This window comes from Mesoplodon densirostris, chromosome 5 (assembly GCF_025265405.1).
Source record: "Mesoplodon densirostris isolate mMesDen1 chromosome 5, mMesDen1 primary haplotype, whole genome shotgun sequence".
Taxonomy (NCBI): domain Eukaryota; kingdom Metazoa; phylum Chordata; class Mammalia; order Artiodactyla; family Ziphiidae; genus Mesoplodon; species Mesoplodon densirostris.
In genome coordinates this window covers 90,649,344-90,665,789 of record NC_082665.1, presented here as the reverse complement: position 1 = coordinate 90,665,789, position 16,446 = coordinate 90,649,344, and the positions used below count along the sequence as shown (strand labels likewise).

At 37.3% G+C, this 16,446-nt stretch overlaps 1 protein-coding gene across 1 annotated transcript in view; it reads left to right on the top strand.

Moving 5' to 3' along the window:
• ZBBX (zinc finger B-box domain containing) overlaps positions 1 to 16,446 on the top strand; it is a 112,534-nt gene that overhangs the window by 55,192 nt on the left and 40,896 nt on the right. The window contains exons 8-9 of the mRNA XM_060100018.1: positions 4,857 to 5,009; positions 10,312 to 10,486. Of these exons, the coding sequence (XP_059956001.1) occupies positions 4,857 to 5,009; positions 10,312 to 10,486 (328 nt within the window). The remainder of the gene's footprint in view (positions 1 to 4,856; positions 5,010 to 10,311; positions 10,487 to 16,446) is intronic.

Below are 16,446 nucleotides of genomic sequence, written 5' to 3'. Positions count from 1 at the left end.
CGATGCAGGGGATGCGGGTTCGTGCCCCGGTCTGGGAGGATCCCGTGTGCCGCGGAGCGGCTGGGCCCGTGAGCCGTGGCCGCTGGGCCTGCGCGTCCGGAGCCTGCGCTCCGCAACAGGAGGGGCCACAGCAGTGAGAGGCCCGCATACCGCAAAAAAAAAAAAAAAAAAAAAAAAAAGCATCTAAATTGGAAAGGAAGAAGTTAAACTGTCACTATTATGGATGACATGATTTTATTTACAGAAAACCATAAAGACTTCATTGAAAAGCTATTAGAATAATAAACAAAAACTATAAATTTGCAATCAATATTAAAAAGGTTGTGTTTCTATACACTAGCAACAAATCAGAAGAGAGATATATTAAGGAAACAATTCATTTACCATTGCAATAAAAAAATAAAATATCTAGGAATAAATTTAACCAAGGAGGTGAAAGACCTGTGCATGAAAACTATTAACAATATTGCTGAAAGAAATTGAAGAAGACACAAACAAATGGAAAGATATTCTGCAATCATTGGAAGAATTAACATTGTTAAAAATAACATATGAGTGATATATTTTTCACATACATAGGAACTTTTAAGTATTATAAAATAGCATGTTATAGTATTGTGGTGAATTTCTAAATCTTAATGATTCTGTTAAATTTTACACCTCTTAGTTAGGGGATAGATGGCTTAAGTTTGTTGTATAATTCTACTCTTATAGAATATTTTTAACTTTGTTGCTCAAAAGTTTTGTTTTTTCAAAGTTCATGTAGCCCTCCAATTCCCCTCTCTCCTGCAATATGTAGGTGAGATGAGTGAAAGGAGTATCTCTATTCCTCCCTTCAATGTGCTAGCACTTGGTCAAATGAAAATAAATAAGCACACTAAATGTAATTAAAAACAAGAACTCAACAATCTAATCTCTGCACAAGCAGTTGTATATATCAATGTTATATATGAAAGTTAAGAGAGTAAATCATAAGAGTTCTCATCATAAGGAAAATTTTTTTTCCTATTTCTTTAATTTTGTATCTATATGAGATAACAGATGTTCACTAAACTTATTGTGGTAAACATTTCACGATATATGTAGTTTTGTTTTGTTAAATGGAAGGAACAATGTTCACATCCATTATTAGAGATACAATTGAATAATTTTAAGTTTCAGAAAGTCAAAAGTAAAACACATTTTCTGTGTTAACATAATTTGGTAGGGAAAAGGGATTAGGCTGGAAGAAGGAAGACCTTGATTCTAACTCAGGCTGCAGCATTTTGTATCCACTTGGCTTTGACCTAAGCTTTATGAGCTTGGGTTTTCTTGTCTAAGTAATGGGGATCATAATTCTGTTCACTTTCCTTGTAAAATTCTTTTAAGAATGAGAAAAATAGAGTATACATATACACTCTAACAACCAAGAAGAGTAATATTTAAATGTAAGGTGTCATGGGAAAAGAAATTCACATTTATTGACATTTTATTTATGTTGAATTAATGGAATCTTAAGACATTTAGATATAGGATTCCAATTTATCAGTTATTCATGATATTTATCTAATTTTTTAGCACTAAATTTATTTATTTGTTTGTTTTTATTTTTGGCTGTGTTGGGTCTTTGTTGCTGAGTGCAGGCCTTCTCTAGTTGTGGTGAGCGGGGGCTACTCTTCCTTGCGGTGCACAGGCTTCTCATTGTCGTGGCTTCTCTTGTTGCAGAGCACGGGTTCTAGGCGCTCAGGCTTCAGTAGTTGTGGCATGTGGGCTCAGTAGTTGTGGCTTGCAGGCTCTTGAGCACAGGCTCAGTAGTTGTGGTGCACGGGCTTAGTTGCTCTGTGACATGTGGGATCTTCCTGGGCCAGGGCTCGAACCCATGTCCCTTGCATTGGCAGGCAGATTCTTAACCACTGCACCACCAGGGAAGCCCACTAAATTTAACTTAAGAATAAACTCATTTTTTTGGCCATTTAAGGGTATCTTAATATGCTACATAAAACTGTTATAAAAATTACTGAATCATTGATAGCAAGATTCATTTGAGGACAGAAATAATCTTTGTTCTGTGCTATTTAAATATGTATATATATATTTGAATGTTAATTCTATCTTGATAATTTTATATAAAATACTATTGTTTTTTGATATTTTTAAAAATATAAAATATAAACTAGAAATTTTAACCACCTTTGAAGTCAATAGTACTTTATTCTAGGGAATTTAAAATCAGGTTAAATTGGATTACTTCTCTTAAAAAAATATTTGTTAAAATGCAGATGTTTCTGGAAAAATGAAACGTTACCATTGGCTTAATTTCCTTTTTTTTCTTGATAAATCAAGTTTATTCAGGTTTAATTTATGAACAATAAAATCACACATTATTTCTGTGTCCACATTGTTTAAAAATTGTGGTAAAATACAAAAAATATAAACATAACCATCTTAACCATTTTTAAGTTCAGCAATGATAAGTATGTTCACATTGTGTAAAATGCACTCCTTTGAAGTGTGCAGCTTGATTAGTTCTGAAAATACATTACAATACACTTGTGTAACCTTCAGTATAAATAAATACACAGTATTTCTATCACTCCCCAAATGTTCCTTTGTGCCTCTTTATAATCTCCACTAACCCCAAACCAAGTAATGTCCTCAGGAAGACAACAGGTGCTGGCAAGGATGTGGTGGAAAGGGAACCCTCGTACACTGTTGGTGGGGATGTAAATTGGTGCAGCCACTATGGAAAACAATATGGAGTTTCCTCAAGAAATTAAAAATAGATCTACCATACGATTCAGCAGTTCCAGTTCTGGATATATAGCCAAAGGAAATTAAAACAGGATTTTGAAGAGATAGATACACTCCTATATAGCATCATTCACAATATCTAAGATATGGAAACAACCTAAATGCCCATCAATAGGTGAATGGATAAAAAAGATGTGGTATATATGCACAATGAAATATCATTCAGCCCTGAGAAAGGAGGATATCCTTTTGCCATTTGTGACAACATGGATCGACCTTGAACACATTATGCTAAGTGAGATATGTCAGACAGAGAAAGAAAATACTGTATGATATCCCTTATATGTGGAATCCAAAAAGTCAGACTCATAAAAAACAGCAAAATGGTGTTTACAGGGGATGGGGCCACGAAGGGGATAAGACTGATGTCGTTTAAGGGTACACACTTGCAACAAGTAGTAAATAAGCCATGGCACAGTATAATGAATATAGACAACAATTTTGTATTATAAATATGAACTTCTTTTAAAAATAAGGACTGCTTAGGTCTGTAAAGGCTTTTTGATGATCTTTGGGAAAATTTGGAGCAGATGCCATAGGTTTGTATATGGACAACAATATGTGTGCATAGGTCATTTTAGTCATTTTTCATAGATAAGTTTATTAATTCAGTATGAAGTAACACTAGTTAATTTGATGTTCACTGATTTATTCCAGAATCAGATTGCAGTGAATCTTAATAGATTTATTAAAGATCATAACTGGAAAGTAGTCTTAGCTATTTAAATAGGTAGCTAGATAAAAATTTTAAAATAGGCACATTTTCATGGGAGAGTATAAAATAATCATTTCTGATCCCTGCTGAAGTTTTCCTCTATCTTGAGAACATTTGCTAAGAAGTAAGACCTATTACTTGTGTTCCTAATGTCAGATTTTCAGAGAGTCTCTGAAGTGCCTGCATCTTCCCTCTGGAGTTTGTTTGGTTCAAGCTCAGATGGGATCCAGAATCCTGCAGGGTCTCCTTGGGCAAACCAGGCTTATTGCTGATGGGAAGTCCTTTAGAAAATAGGGCCTTCCTGGATTTGCCTGTTCTTTTCCGGCCACTCTGAAGGCACTTGAAAAGGCTTTTTAAATTCTTGTTTCCCAGTTATTTATTTTAATTCTGTAATTCTCCCTCTCCCTCCCCCAACACCTTATTTTTATGTTATTTTGCCATATGCTATTTACCAGGCACTGTGGTAGCCACACAAAGATTGAAGAAGACGTGATGTTTTTCTTCTGTGAACTTTTATGGTGTAGACAGACATCAAAAGATGATATAAAATCAATACTGTGTGGGCTGGTAGAGATCTCCTCAGCGTAGGAAGAGGGTGCAGAGAATGGGCGCCTCATGCATCTGTGGGAGGGCGGCAGGGAGAGGTGCCTGGACCCATGGGAGTAACTTGGGGTAAATCTAGAAGGTGAGGTAGGAGTGTGCCCGGCAAAGAAGATAATAGAGAAGGGAGGGCCTTCCTGGTAAGTGAAACTCATGAGCAAAGGCATGGCGAGAAGAACAACTTGGAGTTTGCTAGGGCACTTCTGGATGTGCACTTTTGAGTAGTTGATACCTTCTAAAGATGTTTTATCACCAACAAAATACTGATTACTGCTTATTCAGGCTCCCTCTAGATTATATTTAGTTCTTTAGCCATGATGTGCGCAAAACAGCACACCTACCTATTTAGGGTCGATATGATGGAAGGGCTAGGAGTCATTAGAATTATACACACCTGGGGTCACTTCCCAGCTCTGCCACCCACTCACCATGTGACCAAGGGCAAGTTATTTAAACCCTCAAAACTTTCCTTTCTTTATCCCTAAAACAGTGATAAAAATAGTTATGCTTTAGAGTTGAGGATTAAATAACATGTTTTTAAGATACTTAGGATAGTATGAGCTCAAACTAGCCCTTCAGTAGATGGCAACTGTCACTATTATATGGTTGATATAAATGGCAATTTGTATTTTTAAATATTAAATAAAATGCATTGAATTTTATTAGTCATAGAATAATGAAAACATGATTTAATATATCTAAATTACTTAAGCTGACATATTTAGGCTTTTTATTCCTATTTTGTTTATAGGCAAAATCTCAATTATCCAGTGTATTGGATGTTGCCCATCAGTTTATAAAGAAAGTTAATCTGGATGAACCCAAAGGGGAGAATCATTCTACAGAAGAGATTAGTAAAAGTCAGCATAAAACCAAATTTCTTCTTCAGGGGAGCAGCTCTGAGGTAAGCTGAGGAAAATACAGTAGACATTTTCTGTCATACATGATCATGGAAACTGTCATTCATATACTCAACTAGAGCTGTAGAGTTTTGGAGATTATTTGATCACATTGTTGGTTAATATGAATTTGTTTTTTTATTAATCAGAAACACTTTCACTGTAAAAATCCTTTTAAAGAGATTGATTTCTCTGGCTACTAGTTTTTTGATGAATGATCCTTTGATCATATTGCTTTCCAGGCATTTTCACCACATCAGGAAATGAATATTTGGGAGAAATAAAAAAAAAAACCACAGTGCAATATAACAATTTTATATTAATCAGGATCTCAGAGAGGCTAAAAATACAAAACCTTGCCAAGTGTTTTAGGTGACAGGCAATTTCACAGTTATTTAAAAGCAGATTTATACCAAATTGTGTGATCATTCAGATTGATTACTGATCCTATGATGTACTAGGTAAGCTTTCATCAGCTCATGTTTGTGTTTTAATAATAGACTTGTTGTATTGATTCTTTAGCAAGAAAGAAACTTCCTCAAATTTTGATCCTTGTAATTAATAATCCTCATTCTTTTAGATGCCACTTGCCTTTTCACTGTAGTTCAGAAATAGTAACTTGGCCAGAGTCACACAGCTTGTTACTTTGTGACAGAATCAGACTTGAACTTCAGTCCCGTGAGTTCCTAACCCTTGATCAGAGAACATAAAAGAAAACATGCTCTATGGTAGTAGGACCTCTTTACAGCGGAGAAACTATACTTGAATTGTCCAGGAAGGTTAGCAGTTTGGCATGAATTTCACTAATAGACCTGCCAAGGGTGCTTGTGAATAATCACTGAGTGAGTTACAGTCTTATTAGAATAATAATGTACTGAGGACCGACTATGTGCCAGACACCATCCTACATATTTTACGTGTATTATCTCTTTTTACCCTTTAAAATTTTTTCTTTTTTTCAGATGAGAAAATAGTGGCAAAGCAGTTTTTTTAAATTGCCCAAGATATCATTGATAGTGGAACTTCAGTTTGAACCCAGGCCTTATGACCCCAAACTACCTGCTTTTAACCATTACCCAGAGGCTGTGGTTTTAAGGGTTTCTCCTTCATGCCTGCCATTTTATCTAATTTATCCTACCAATAAAGATAGTGATAAATCAACAGCTAACATTTATTAAACACTGTATACTAGGCTTAATCCTTTAATTGCTTTATCTTATCCAATAATCAAAATAACCATATAAGTTTTACATTATTTTTATCTCACTTAACAGATGAGAAAGCCAGAGAGGATTTAAGTAACTAGCTCTACTAGAAAGCTATAGAGCTACTCTTTTGCCTGCTCTTTTAATCCCTAAAATAAATGCTGCCTCTTGTCCCCATTGGTAACTGTGTATGCTGTATAGACCCTCCACCCCTGGTCTTAATTTAAAGCCATTAATTCAGTGGTTTCATCCAGGAATGCACATTATAATCAACTGGAGAAACATTAGAGAAACACACATGACTGAGTTTAGCATATCTCTGGGTGGGTCCAGACATGTGGTTTTAACACCTGCTCAGTCATTCTGGTGAGTAGTCCTGGTTGGGCATCCCTCCTGTGAACCCTCAGGTGTGCACCTGTACACAGTGCACACACTAAAGAAGTATCCCCCTCATATGCTTGGTACTACTCTGTGCTGAAGAGCAGAGGTTCTCCAACTGCAATAAGCATCAGAATCACTGGGTAAGTTTGTAAAAAATGTGCATTCCTGGCCTGCCACTCAAACTTCGATTTTTTTTACATCTAAGTTGGGCCCAGGAATCTGATTTTTAATTGGCTTACCAAGCAATTTGAATGCCTGGAAGAGTCAAAATGGTGCTAAAGCCTGATATTTGTCTTAGGACTTTTCTTATGGATTCAAGCCAGTGGATATCCATGGAAATGGGTGCAGCTCATGAAAGAACTTTCATTTTAGAGACTGAAACCTGGGTTTGAAATCCTGACTCTGGTTTTCTAGCATTGTAACATCGGGCAGTTTACTTTAGCCTTTTGATTCTCTGTTTCCTTTTCTGGAAAGTGGGGATATTAAAACGTATTTTGTGGGGTATCATGTAGCCTAGAGGGGTAATGGATGCACAGCATTGGATTCCACGTGCTTCTTCAAATTTCCTAGCCCCTGTAGAATCGGGCAGGGTCCTGATGTGCTCTGAGTGGAAGTGACATGTGACAGTTCTGAGCTGAAACATTTAAGAGCCAATGTACTATCCTCTGGCTTTTTCCTATCTTGCCACCGCTGCATGGAAGCCAAGTATTCCATAGACACAGCTGTAAAATGCAAATGTCTTATGTCTCTGATTCATTGCTTAGAAAGGAGCTGCCCTGGAAAGCTGCTAGAATCACCGGAATACTTGACTCATTTTGTATTAAGCACTGAGTTTTCAGTGCATCTTCATGAGTGCAGCATACATATACCCACACATTCACATATTGCTTACTGAATACCTGTAAATACCTTCCCACATACTTCTAAGACTCAGTATTTCCAAACGAGATTCATCATGTCTTCTCCAAAACCTATGGATGTTACTGTTGGTGGCAGCCTCTCTTCTAGCTTTCCAAGCCAGCAGGAACATTTATTATTATTATTTTTTGAGGTACGCGGGCCTCTCACTGTTGTGTCCTCTCCCATTGTGGAGCATAGGCTCCGGACGCACAGGCTCAGCGGCCATGGCTCACGGGCCTAGCTGCTCTGCGGCATGTGGGATCTTCATGGACCGGGGCATGAACCTGTGTCCCCTGCATCAGCAGGCGGACTCTCAACCACTGCGCCACCAGGGAAGCCCAGGAACATTTATTTTCTATAGTCATTTCTCTTTCTCCTTTGCATATCCAATCAGTTACCACATCTCATCTTAAAACTATCTGAAAACTCATGAACATTTGGTCACTTCTATTCTTATTGCTATTCCAAATACTGAAATTAGCTTTTGCTTAAAGTGCATTTTCTTCTCTCCCCTTCTAGAAGTTAATAATTATTCTACTTTTGTATGTATGTATTTCTTAACACAAATATTAGTATGTTGCATACTACTCTGCAAACATGCTTTTTACACTAAACAGTAGTTTTGTTATCCATATAAGTGTATTCCACAGCCTTCTCATACTATATAGTGGTTGTAAAATATTCCATGTATTGGGTATAAAATAACTTTTTTTTTTTTTTCCTGCGGTACGCGGGCTTCTCACTGTTGTGGCCTCTCCCATTGCGGAGCACAGGCTCCGGATGCGCAGGCTCAGTGGACATGGCTCGCGGGCCTAGCCGCGCCGCGGCATGCGGGATCTTCCCAGACTGGAACACGAACCCGTGTCCCCTGCATCGGCAGGCGGACTCTCAACCACTGATCCACCAGGGAAGCCCTAAAATAACTTTTAAACTATGTTTTCTCTGATCAACATTTATACTGTTTTAATCTTTTGCCAGTATAAACTATAGTATAAAAAATAATTTTGAAAAATATTGTTTTGCATATATATGAGTATATCCATATGATAAAATCCTAAAATTCTTAGGTGAAGAGGGTTTTGCATTTGTAATTTTGATAGATATTGAGAAATGGATGTAAATTTTAATTGGTTTCCTTGCATCCAAACTCACTGTTCTCCAATTTCTTTCTCTCCCACACTACTGTGTGGGACTCTTAAGTAGGTCTGCATTTCCAATATGTTTAAGTGTAATTTTCTCTGGGTGGCAGGCAGGATCCTTTACAATCTGCCCCTACTTGTCTTTCCACCCTTTATATTTTCTCATATCCCACTTTTTGCTATAGCAACACAACTGCATACAGTTCCATGCCACTGTGTTCTTTAACTCCATGCCTTAACATATATACCATTCTCTCACTCCGGAATACTGCCCCTGCCACTTTTTGTCCATAGGATTCTTGTTTATCTGAGTTAAATTCCTGCTCTTTTCTCCTATTTCTATTTCTGTGTTTCTGTGTCAACGACTAGCATAGTGTCTGTAGGTTCCAGATGCTTTTTGTTTATACTGAATTTTATATATGCATATATTTAACGATTTTCTCTCAGTTGTCCTCTGACAATATGCCTGGTTATTTGCAATTAAGGGCTGAACGTAGAGGATTCTACTGTTGTATCTAGAAGATACACAATGGAGATTTAGCAATTTTATCAGTGTAGGTAATCCACATTTGATAATTCAGCATTGATGCGGAACTTATTTTGCTTTAGTTTCCTAATTTGGCAGTTTTCTCTGATTCACTGGATAACTGCCAAATCCTACCTTTATTTTCTTCTGTGTGTTCACAGTGGATCTATATTTTGTATGGAATTCGTCCTTTCCCCCCGTCATTACATTGAGAAGCAGGCAGTTTTTCATCTGCATTCATTAATTTGTCCATTCATTCAGCTAACTTTTAATGAGCACATACTTTGTGCCAGGCACTACTCTTGGCACTGAGGAAACAGACAACATTCCTGATCCTATTACATTCTAATGGGGAGAGACCAGCAATAAACAAACATGTAGAGTAAATTCCCATGGAGATAAGTTATTGAGAGAAAAATAAAACAGATAAGGGATTGGAAAGTTGGGGAGAAAGGGACTTTGTTTTTAGGGTCATCAGTAGCGTCATCACCTATTCTCTGAGTAGGTGACGTTTGAGCCAAGACTGAATTAAATGAGTGGAATGGCTGTGTGAAGATATGAAGAGGGACCATTCCAGGCATTGGATATAGCTAGCGCAAGGCCCTCGAGTGGAATATGCTTGATGGGTTCCTAGAACTGAAAGAAGATAAGTTTAGCTGGAGCAGGGGAGAATTAAAGGAAGTGAAGTGAAAGGCAGGGGGGGTACAAGGTTGTGTACAGCCTTGTAAGTCCTAGTAGGAACTGAGGGTTTCACAGAGAGTCATTGGAGGGTTTGGAGCAGAGAAGTGACATCAGATTTACATGTTAAGAAACTGTTCTTTCTGCTGTGTGGAGGTTGCAGGGAACAGGCAACTGGAGAAGTAGGATTAGATACAAGGCTATCACTGCTTTCCAGGGAAAACACTGGTGGATAACATAATGCTAAACCCTCAGTCCTGTAGGCTCTAGTTTTAGTACTTTCTGAAGAGACCATTTTAAAGCTGTCTATAGTTTTAAAGAAATCAGTAAAGCACATAAATAAGTACAACTTAAAAACATTCTATTCTGAGTTTAAAAATAATGTGTGATTCACAATGCTCAGTAATTAATGCTACCTGTATTGTAAGATACAGAACATTTAGTAAAGCATACTTAGATACACTATTAATTGTTTTAGGTAGAACTTTCAACAACAAAAAAAGAAGAATGTGCAAATCCAAGAGACAGGCTCTTGTGTGAAGGGCCATTTGTTGAAGAAGCTTCTGCCCAATCCTTTCAAGAAGTTCTAAATCAGTGGAGAACTGGGCATAATGATGACAATGAGAAACAGAAGTTACATGCAGCAAAACCAGGTACCGCTTTTTTTTTTAAATAATAAAATGAATGCTTTAAAATAAAGCTGAATTTGTTTTATCTCCATTCTCCGTGAATATAAATGCAGTGTTCAGAAACACTGAAACATTGGGATAGTAGTTTGATATAACTCTTCAAAGGAGTAGTCACTCTATGACCATTGGTTTAGTGGTTTAATATTTATAACCCCCTGAATTGGGCATTGGGGATATATTTGCCTTTGTTTCCTACGTAAATTCAGGCTGTCAAATGAATAGAGAATTAGACTCTCTGCTCCTCTTCTAGCAGAAAGTTTTGTCAGAACAACTATTCCTTTATTGAACTGTAATTACAACACATAAAACAGGAGGATCTATGAGATGAGAGGAATAGAGAATTTTCTTGTATGTGTCTTGAGAAATATATTTCAGGGACTGCTGTGAAGTTCAGGGGGATAATTAATTTGTCTTTTGTTTTTCTTTCTTTTTGAAGAAATATTTGTTTTTGTTTTTCCTTGGTAATTTTCACACCCATATTCTAGACATTGAAGATCTGGATGACCGAAGTGTACAGTATCTTTTCTTTGTTTCCCAGTACCTTTTGAGGGAAATCATACCTTTAGAAGTATTCAATTTATTAATTTATTACTCAGAATCTTGTTGAGGCTTCCAATTGTTTTTCATTAAAAATAAAATATTAGATAATAAACTTAAATCATGTAACTTAGTTGACAGCATTCAATTTTATGATTTTTATTTCATTTTTTTCCCAGTGAAGGACCTCTCCTGATTAGTCCTCTTTTGTAACATAGTGTAATTCCTAATGTCAAGATATCACACACCTTATTCCCAATTAACATCTGATTTTTTACTAAATAATGTTCTCTCGTTCAAATATTTTTCCTACATTTGTTCATGATACATCAATTTTGTTAATACTTCCAAGACTTTATTTGTATACCCTGTTTTAGCATGTACATCAACATAACTCTCATTGACTATGTTATTTTATGTGCTCTTTTATTTGTGCTTTCACATTTTGATGTATTTTTTACTTTTTTACACTGAAAAGGATTAAGTCTTCTATAGAAATACCTTTTTGATTGTCCACTTTGAAGACATAGTATTTAAAAATAATAGAAGAACTGATATGTTGTAGCTTTCCTCTATAGGCTGAAGATTGTGGATAAAGATGCTTAAATGGAATTGAACTGCCTGATTTCAAAGGAATCATGGAAACCTGGAATAGTAGAGGCCAGATGTTGGCATATAATTATCAAAGTTATAGTGGAAAAATTACCAAAATAAGGGGCAAGGAAGACTAGTAATTAGATTGTTTCAATTCACAGAGATCTGTGGTACTAATTGGAGTATATAAGAATTAAAAAGTTTGTGTAGACTCCTGTTTTTCCTATCTGAGTAGAAAATTTCCATCCTGATGCACAGAGACCCAACTTGAGCTACCATACTGGGGATTCAGAGTTTATTATAAAGTTCTCAGCCCTAAGCCAGACCACAAATCTGAAGCCCCTCGAGGTAGAGTCTGGCTCCCTTTGCAGGATTTTGTAGTGTGGTCACAGGGTACACTATGAATCTTCCTCTAAACTTTCACTACAGAACTTATGGCTATTTACCAGGATAAACATGCACTGAGGAAAGGCAATGCCCAGACCTTCAGAGGGGTTATTAGATTCTGGGTCTGAACTGACAGTTAGAGACCCTGGAGACCCTAAGTACCACCATAATCCACCACTCAGTCTTAGAGATTTATGGAAGTGGAATGATAGATAGAATCTTGTCTTTATTCTGTCTCATAGTGCATTGGGACTGTGGGACCATTATGTGGTTATTTTCCCAGTCTTGATTCTTGGGAACAGATATACTTAGTAACAGGAATAATGCCTATGTTGATGGTCTGACCTGTGGCATGAAGGTTGTTATGGTAGTATGTAAGTAGAAGACCCTAGAACTGTCTCCCTCCCTTGCCAATGTCCATGCTAATAAAATACCATGCCAGAAGCAATACCTGGAGATTGCAAAGATTAATGCCAGCATCAAAGACCTGAAAGATGCAGGAATACTGCTTTTTATTATATTTCCATTTAACTTAGTTATTTGGTACAAAAGCCAATGATCTTGGAAAATAACTACAGATTAGAGTAAACTTGATCCGATGATGATGATACAGGTCACAGTTGCTTTTCTGGATGTAGTGTCTTTGCTGGAGAAAACCAACACATTCTCCATGGTTGGAGGACGGAGACAGCTATTGACCTAGCCTAGGGGTTGATTTTTCTGTAAAGTGACAGATAGTAAATATTTTAAGCTTTGAGGGCCATTCAGAAGAGCCATACAACTCTGCCACTGTATCATGAAAGACAATATATAAACAAATGAGTGTGACTATTTTCTAATAAAACCCTGTTTATGGATACAAATTTGAATTTTACATAATTTTCACATGTCACAATATATTATCCTTCTTTTGATTTTTTTTTCAGCCATTAAAATATGTAGCTTGAAAGCCATACAAAAGCAGTAGGCCAGATTTGGCCCAAGGGCTATAGTTTACTGCTCCTTGACATATCAAATTTATTCTTTTCTATTTCTATTAATAAATATAGTCAGAGATAGTTTGATATCATATGGCAGAGGTTATAGTATACCTTCACAGTCTTGCTTCAGACCTACATTAACTCTCCAGCTTTCTAGCATTATATAGTCCCAAAGAACCTTGATTGTCTTGCTATTGCACAGAAGATAATGTTTGCCCATTAGATTGATGGCATGATGCTAAGTGGATTTTGTGAACAGGGAGTATCTGTTACAGAATGATTATATTGGACCCTTTCCATCATGGGTAGGGCAGTAATTTTTCCTCATGGGAAAAGCTACATATTTCAGAAAAGGATTTGCCTTCTCTTCCTGTAGTGTATCTGCCAGCAGAAGCTTTATTTGTCACTGTGATGTCTTACACAATGAGTGTCTTAGATCAAGACACTCATTTTATTATGAAAAAGGTATAGGAATAAGCTCATACTCATGGAATTCACTCATCTTACCATGTGCAGCACTATCCAGCTAGCTTAATAGTTTTGTGGAATGGCCTGCTGAAGGTGCAGTATGGGTTCCAGCTGAGAAACAACATCTTGTGAGTTTGGGGTGCTTTTCCTGCCAGGGGCTCTATATTACATGAAACTCCGGCAAAACTTCCATTAAACAGGAAGCTGAGACTACCCACTGCCATTTGGGGCTCATCAGCACTGAGTTAATAGCCAGGAAGGGTCACTGTACTGACCATGTTTTTTGAGCACAAGTATGAAGGAACAAGTAGATTGTTATCATACAATAAAGAAAAGATAGACTTCATCTGCAAACCATTCAGTGGCATACTTAATTTTTCTGTGTCCAGTAATAATGTTCATTGGAAAAATGTGGCAAGCCAATGAAAAGAGGGCTTCTATGGTCTTGAATCTTTTGAGAATGAAGATTTTAGTCACTCTACCAGGTAAAAGGGGGTGGCAGACAGTAAGGTAAACAGAATGGGTGGTGAGAGAAGGAAACTATGGTAAACAAATCAAGGTAGGCTTCGAAACCAACTACAAAATGAAGAACCATGGCAGCTAAGTTTTATTTATTTATGAGTAATTGGGGTTTTTTTCGCCTCTCTTTTTCCTGATACATAATATGACACATACTACTGGTATCTAACATTTAAATTTAGTTGGGAGTATCACTAAATTGAAATCTCCCTGTGATACATAGTGGCTCTAGAACTTTGTGTTCCCTGTGCTTCAGACATGAGTTAGTTTTGTTTTGTTTGGTTTGGTTTTCAGAGGAAGAGACAGACAGACAAATGGATGCTTAGATGCAAACTAAGAAGACTCTGTCTCTCCAGATCCGTTCTTTCCCATTTCTGCCCTACTCTGTGCCCCTAGAGGTTGATCTTTAGAGGCTGCATCACGTGAACTCCCTTGTTTTCTGGCTTCTGGCTGGGTTTGACCAGTTGGAGACACTAGCAGAACATTGAAGGGTGAGAAGAAAGAGGTAGAGGTATTCACTCTCCCTCTCCTTTATGTGCTGAGATTTTGCAGTTACTGCTTTGTCTGCATATATCATTAGCTCCACTCAGATGACCTTTCATCCACAGCCATTGCTTTCCATGACTACTTACAACACTTGCCTTACTTTGTCCTCTCAAGCCTAGGGTTAGTAACAGCTCTCCACTATTTTTAGTCTCTGAGTGCTTCAACATCACTTGTTCCCTTAACCTTAACATGATTATAAGTTAGTTCCTTCATTTGATCTTCTTCAAATTACCCCTTTGAGTTTTTTCTTTCCTGTCAGTACCCTGATAATTAAAAAGGGATTTCTAAGAAGCCAAGATTCAAGTTGAAGTCTAGAAAATGAGCTGGAGAGTGGAGACAAATTAGAATGTACAAAGGCTCCATGATGAAGAGAGCATATTGTGTTAATGGAACTGAAGGTAGATGTGCATGGCTGGACCTCAGAGAGCAAGTTTGTAGCACAACAATCTAGAGAGGAATTACATTTAGTGGCTTGGAAAGACAAGGCTACAAACAAGACAAAGAGTGGCATAGATATAGGAGGAAAGTTGGTGAAGTGTATTATCATAAAAACCCATGGAGGACAGTGTCTTTAAGTAAAGAAATGAGGTCAACAGTGTGGTTGCCATGGAGAAATCATTAAGATGAGGACTTCTGTTATAATATGTGATTTTATTTTGCCTCAGAGTATTATAAATGTGATTGTTTATGTGCGTGTATATTATATGTATGTGTTCGTAAATATTTTCCTTCCCCTAAGATATTAAGTAGATAAAAAGAACATTTATAAAATTTATATACCTTATGGAGAAAAACAAAACAATAAGAACCTGTTCTCTTCCTCTTCCCTCCCCTCTAAGTGATTATCACTAGCCTGGATTTGTATTTTTTCATTCCCTTGATTTCCTTGCAGTTTACTGCATGTGTGTATCTCTAAACAATATATTGTTAAATTTGCATGTATTTAAACATTGTGTAAATGGAAAACTAGTATGTGTACTCTTTTTCAACCTGTTTAACTTATTCAACATAATTTACTGAGATTTACCCATAAAGATGTGCATAGTTGTATTTCATTCATTTTCCCTGCTTAAGAGTCTTATGCTTAAAAGTCTTCTTTATATGACTACACCACTGTTTACCTGTTTAAATATTGATGTTTGTTTAGGTTGACTCCCATTTGGGGCAAGAAAGAGGTAGAGGTACTTACTTTTCCTTTCCTTGATGTGCTGAGATTTTGCAGTGACTGCATTTTCTACTTATGTTACAGAGCAGCACTTAGATGACCTTTCATCCACAGCCCTTGCTTTCAATGACTTCTTACAAATTTCTCCTACTTGGTCCTCTCAAGCCTAGGGTTGGTAACAGCATTCCATTATTTTTAGTTTCTGAGTGCTTCAACATCACTTATTCTCTTAACCCTACCCAGCAAACACTGCTGTTTTGAATATTCTTGCACAGGTCTCCTAATACACATGTGTACACATTTCTAGGTGTCTCTTCCTGGGAGCAGAATAGCTGGGTCATAGGGTGTCTGTGTCTTTTTTTTTTTTTTTTTTTTTTTTTTTTTGCGGTATGCGGGCCTCTCACTGTTGTGGCCTCCCCCGTTGCGGAGCACAGGCTCCGGACGCGCAGGCTCCGGACGCGCAGGCTCAGCGGCCATGGCTCACGGGCCCAGCCGCTCCGCGGCATATGGGATCCTCCCAGACTGGGGCACGAACCCGTATCCCCTGCATCGGCAGGCGGACTCTCAACCACTTGCGCCACCAGGGAGGCCCTGTGTCTTTAACTATACTAGGTAAACCTGAATTTTTTTACCAAAGTATTTGTGTTACTTTATACTCCTCTCTGCAGTATATAAATGGTTTGGCTACTTCCCATTATCACCAACACTTTAACTGTCAGTTTTTAAAA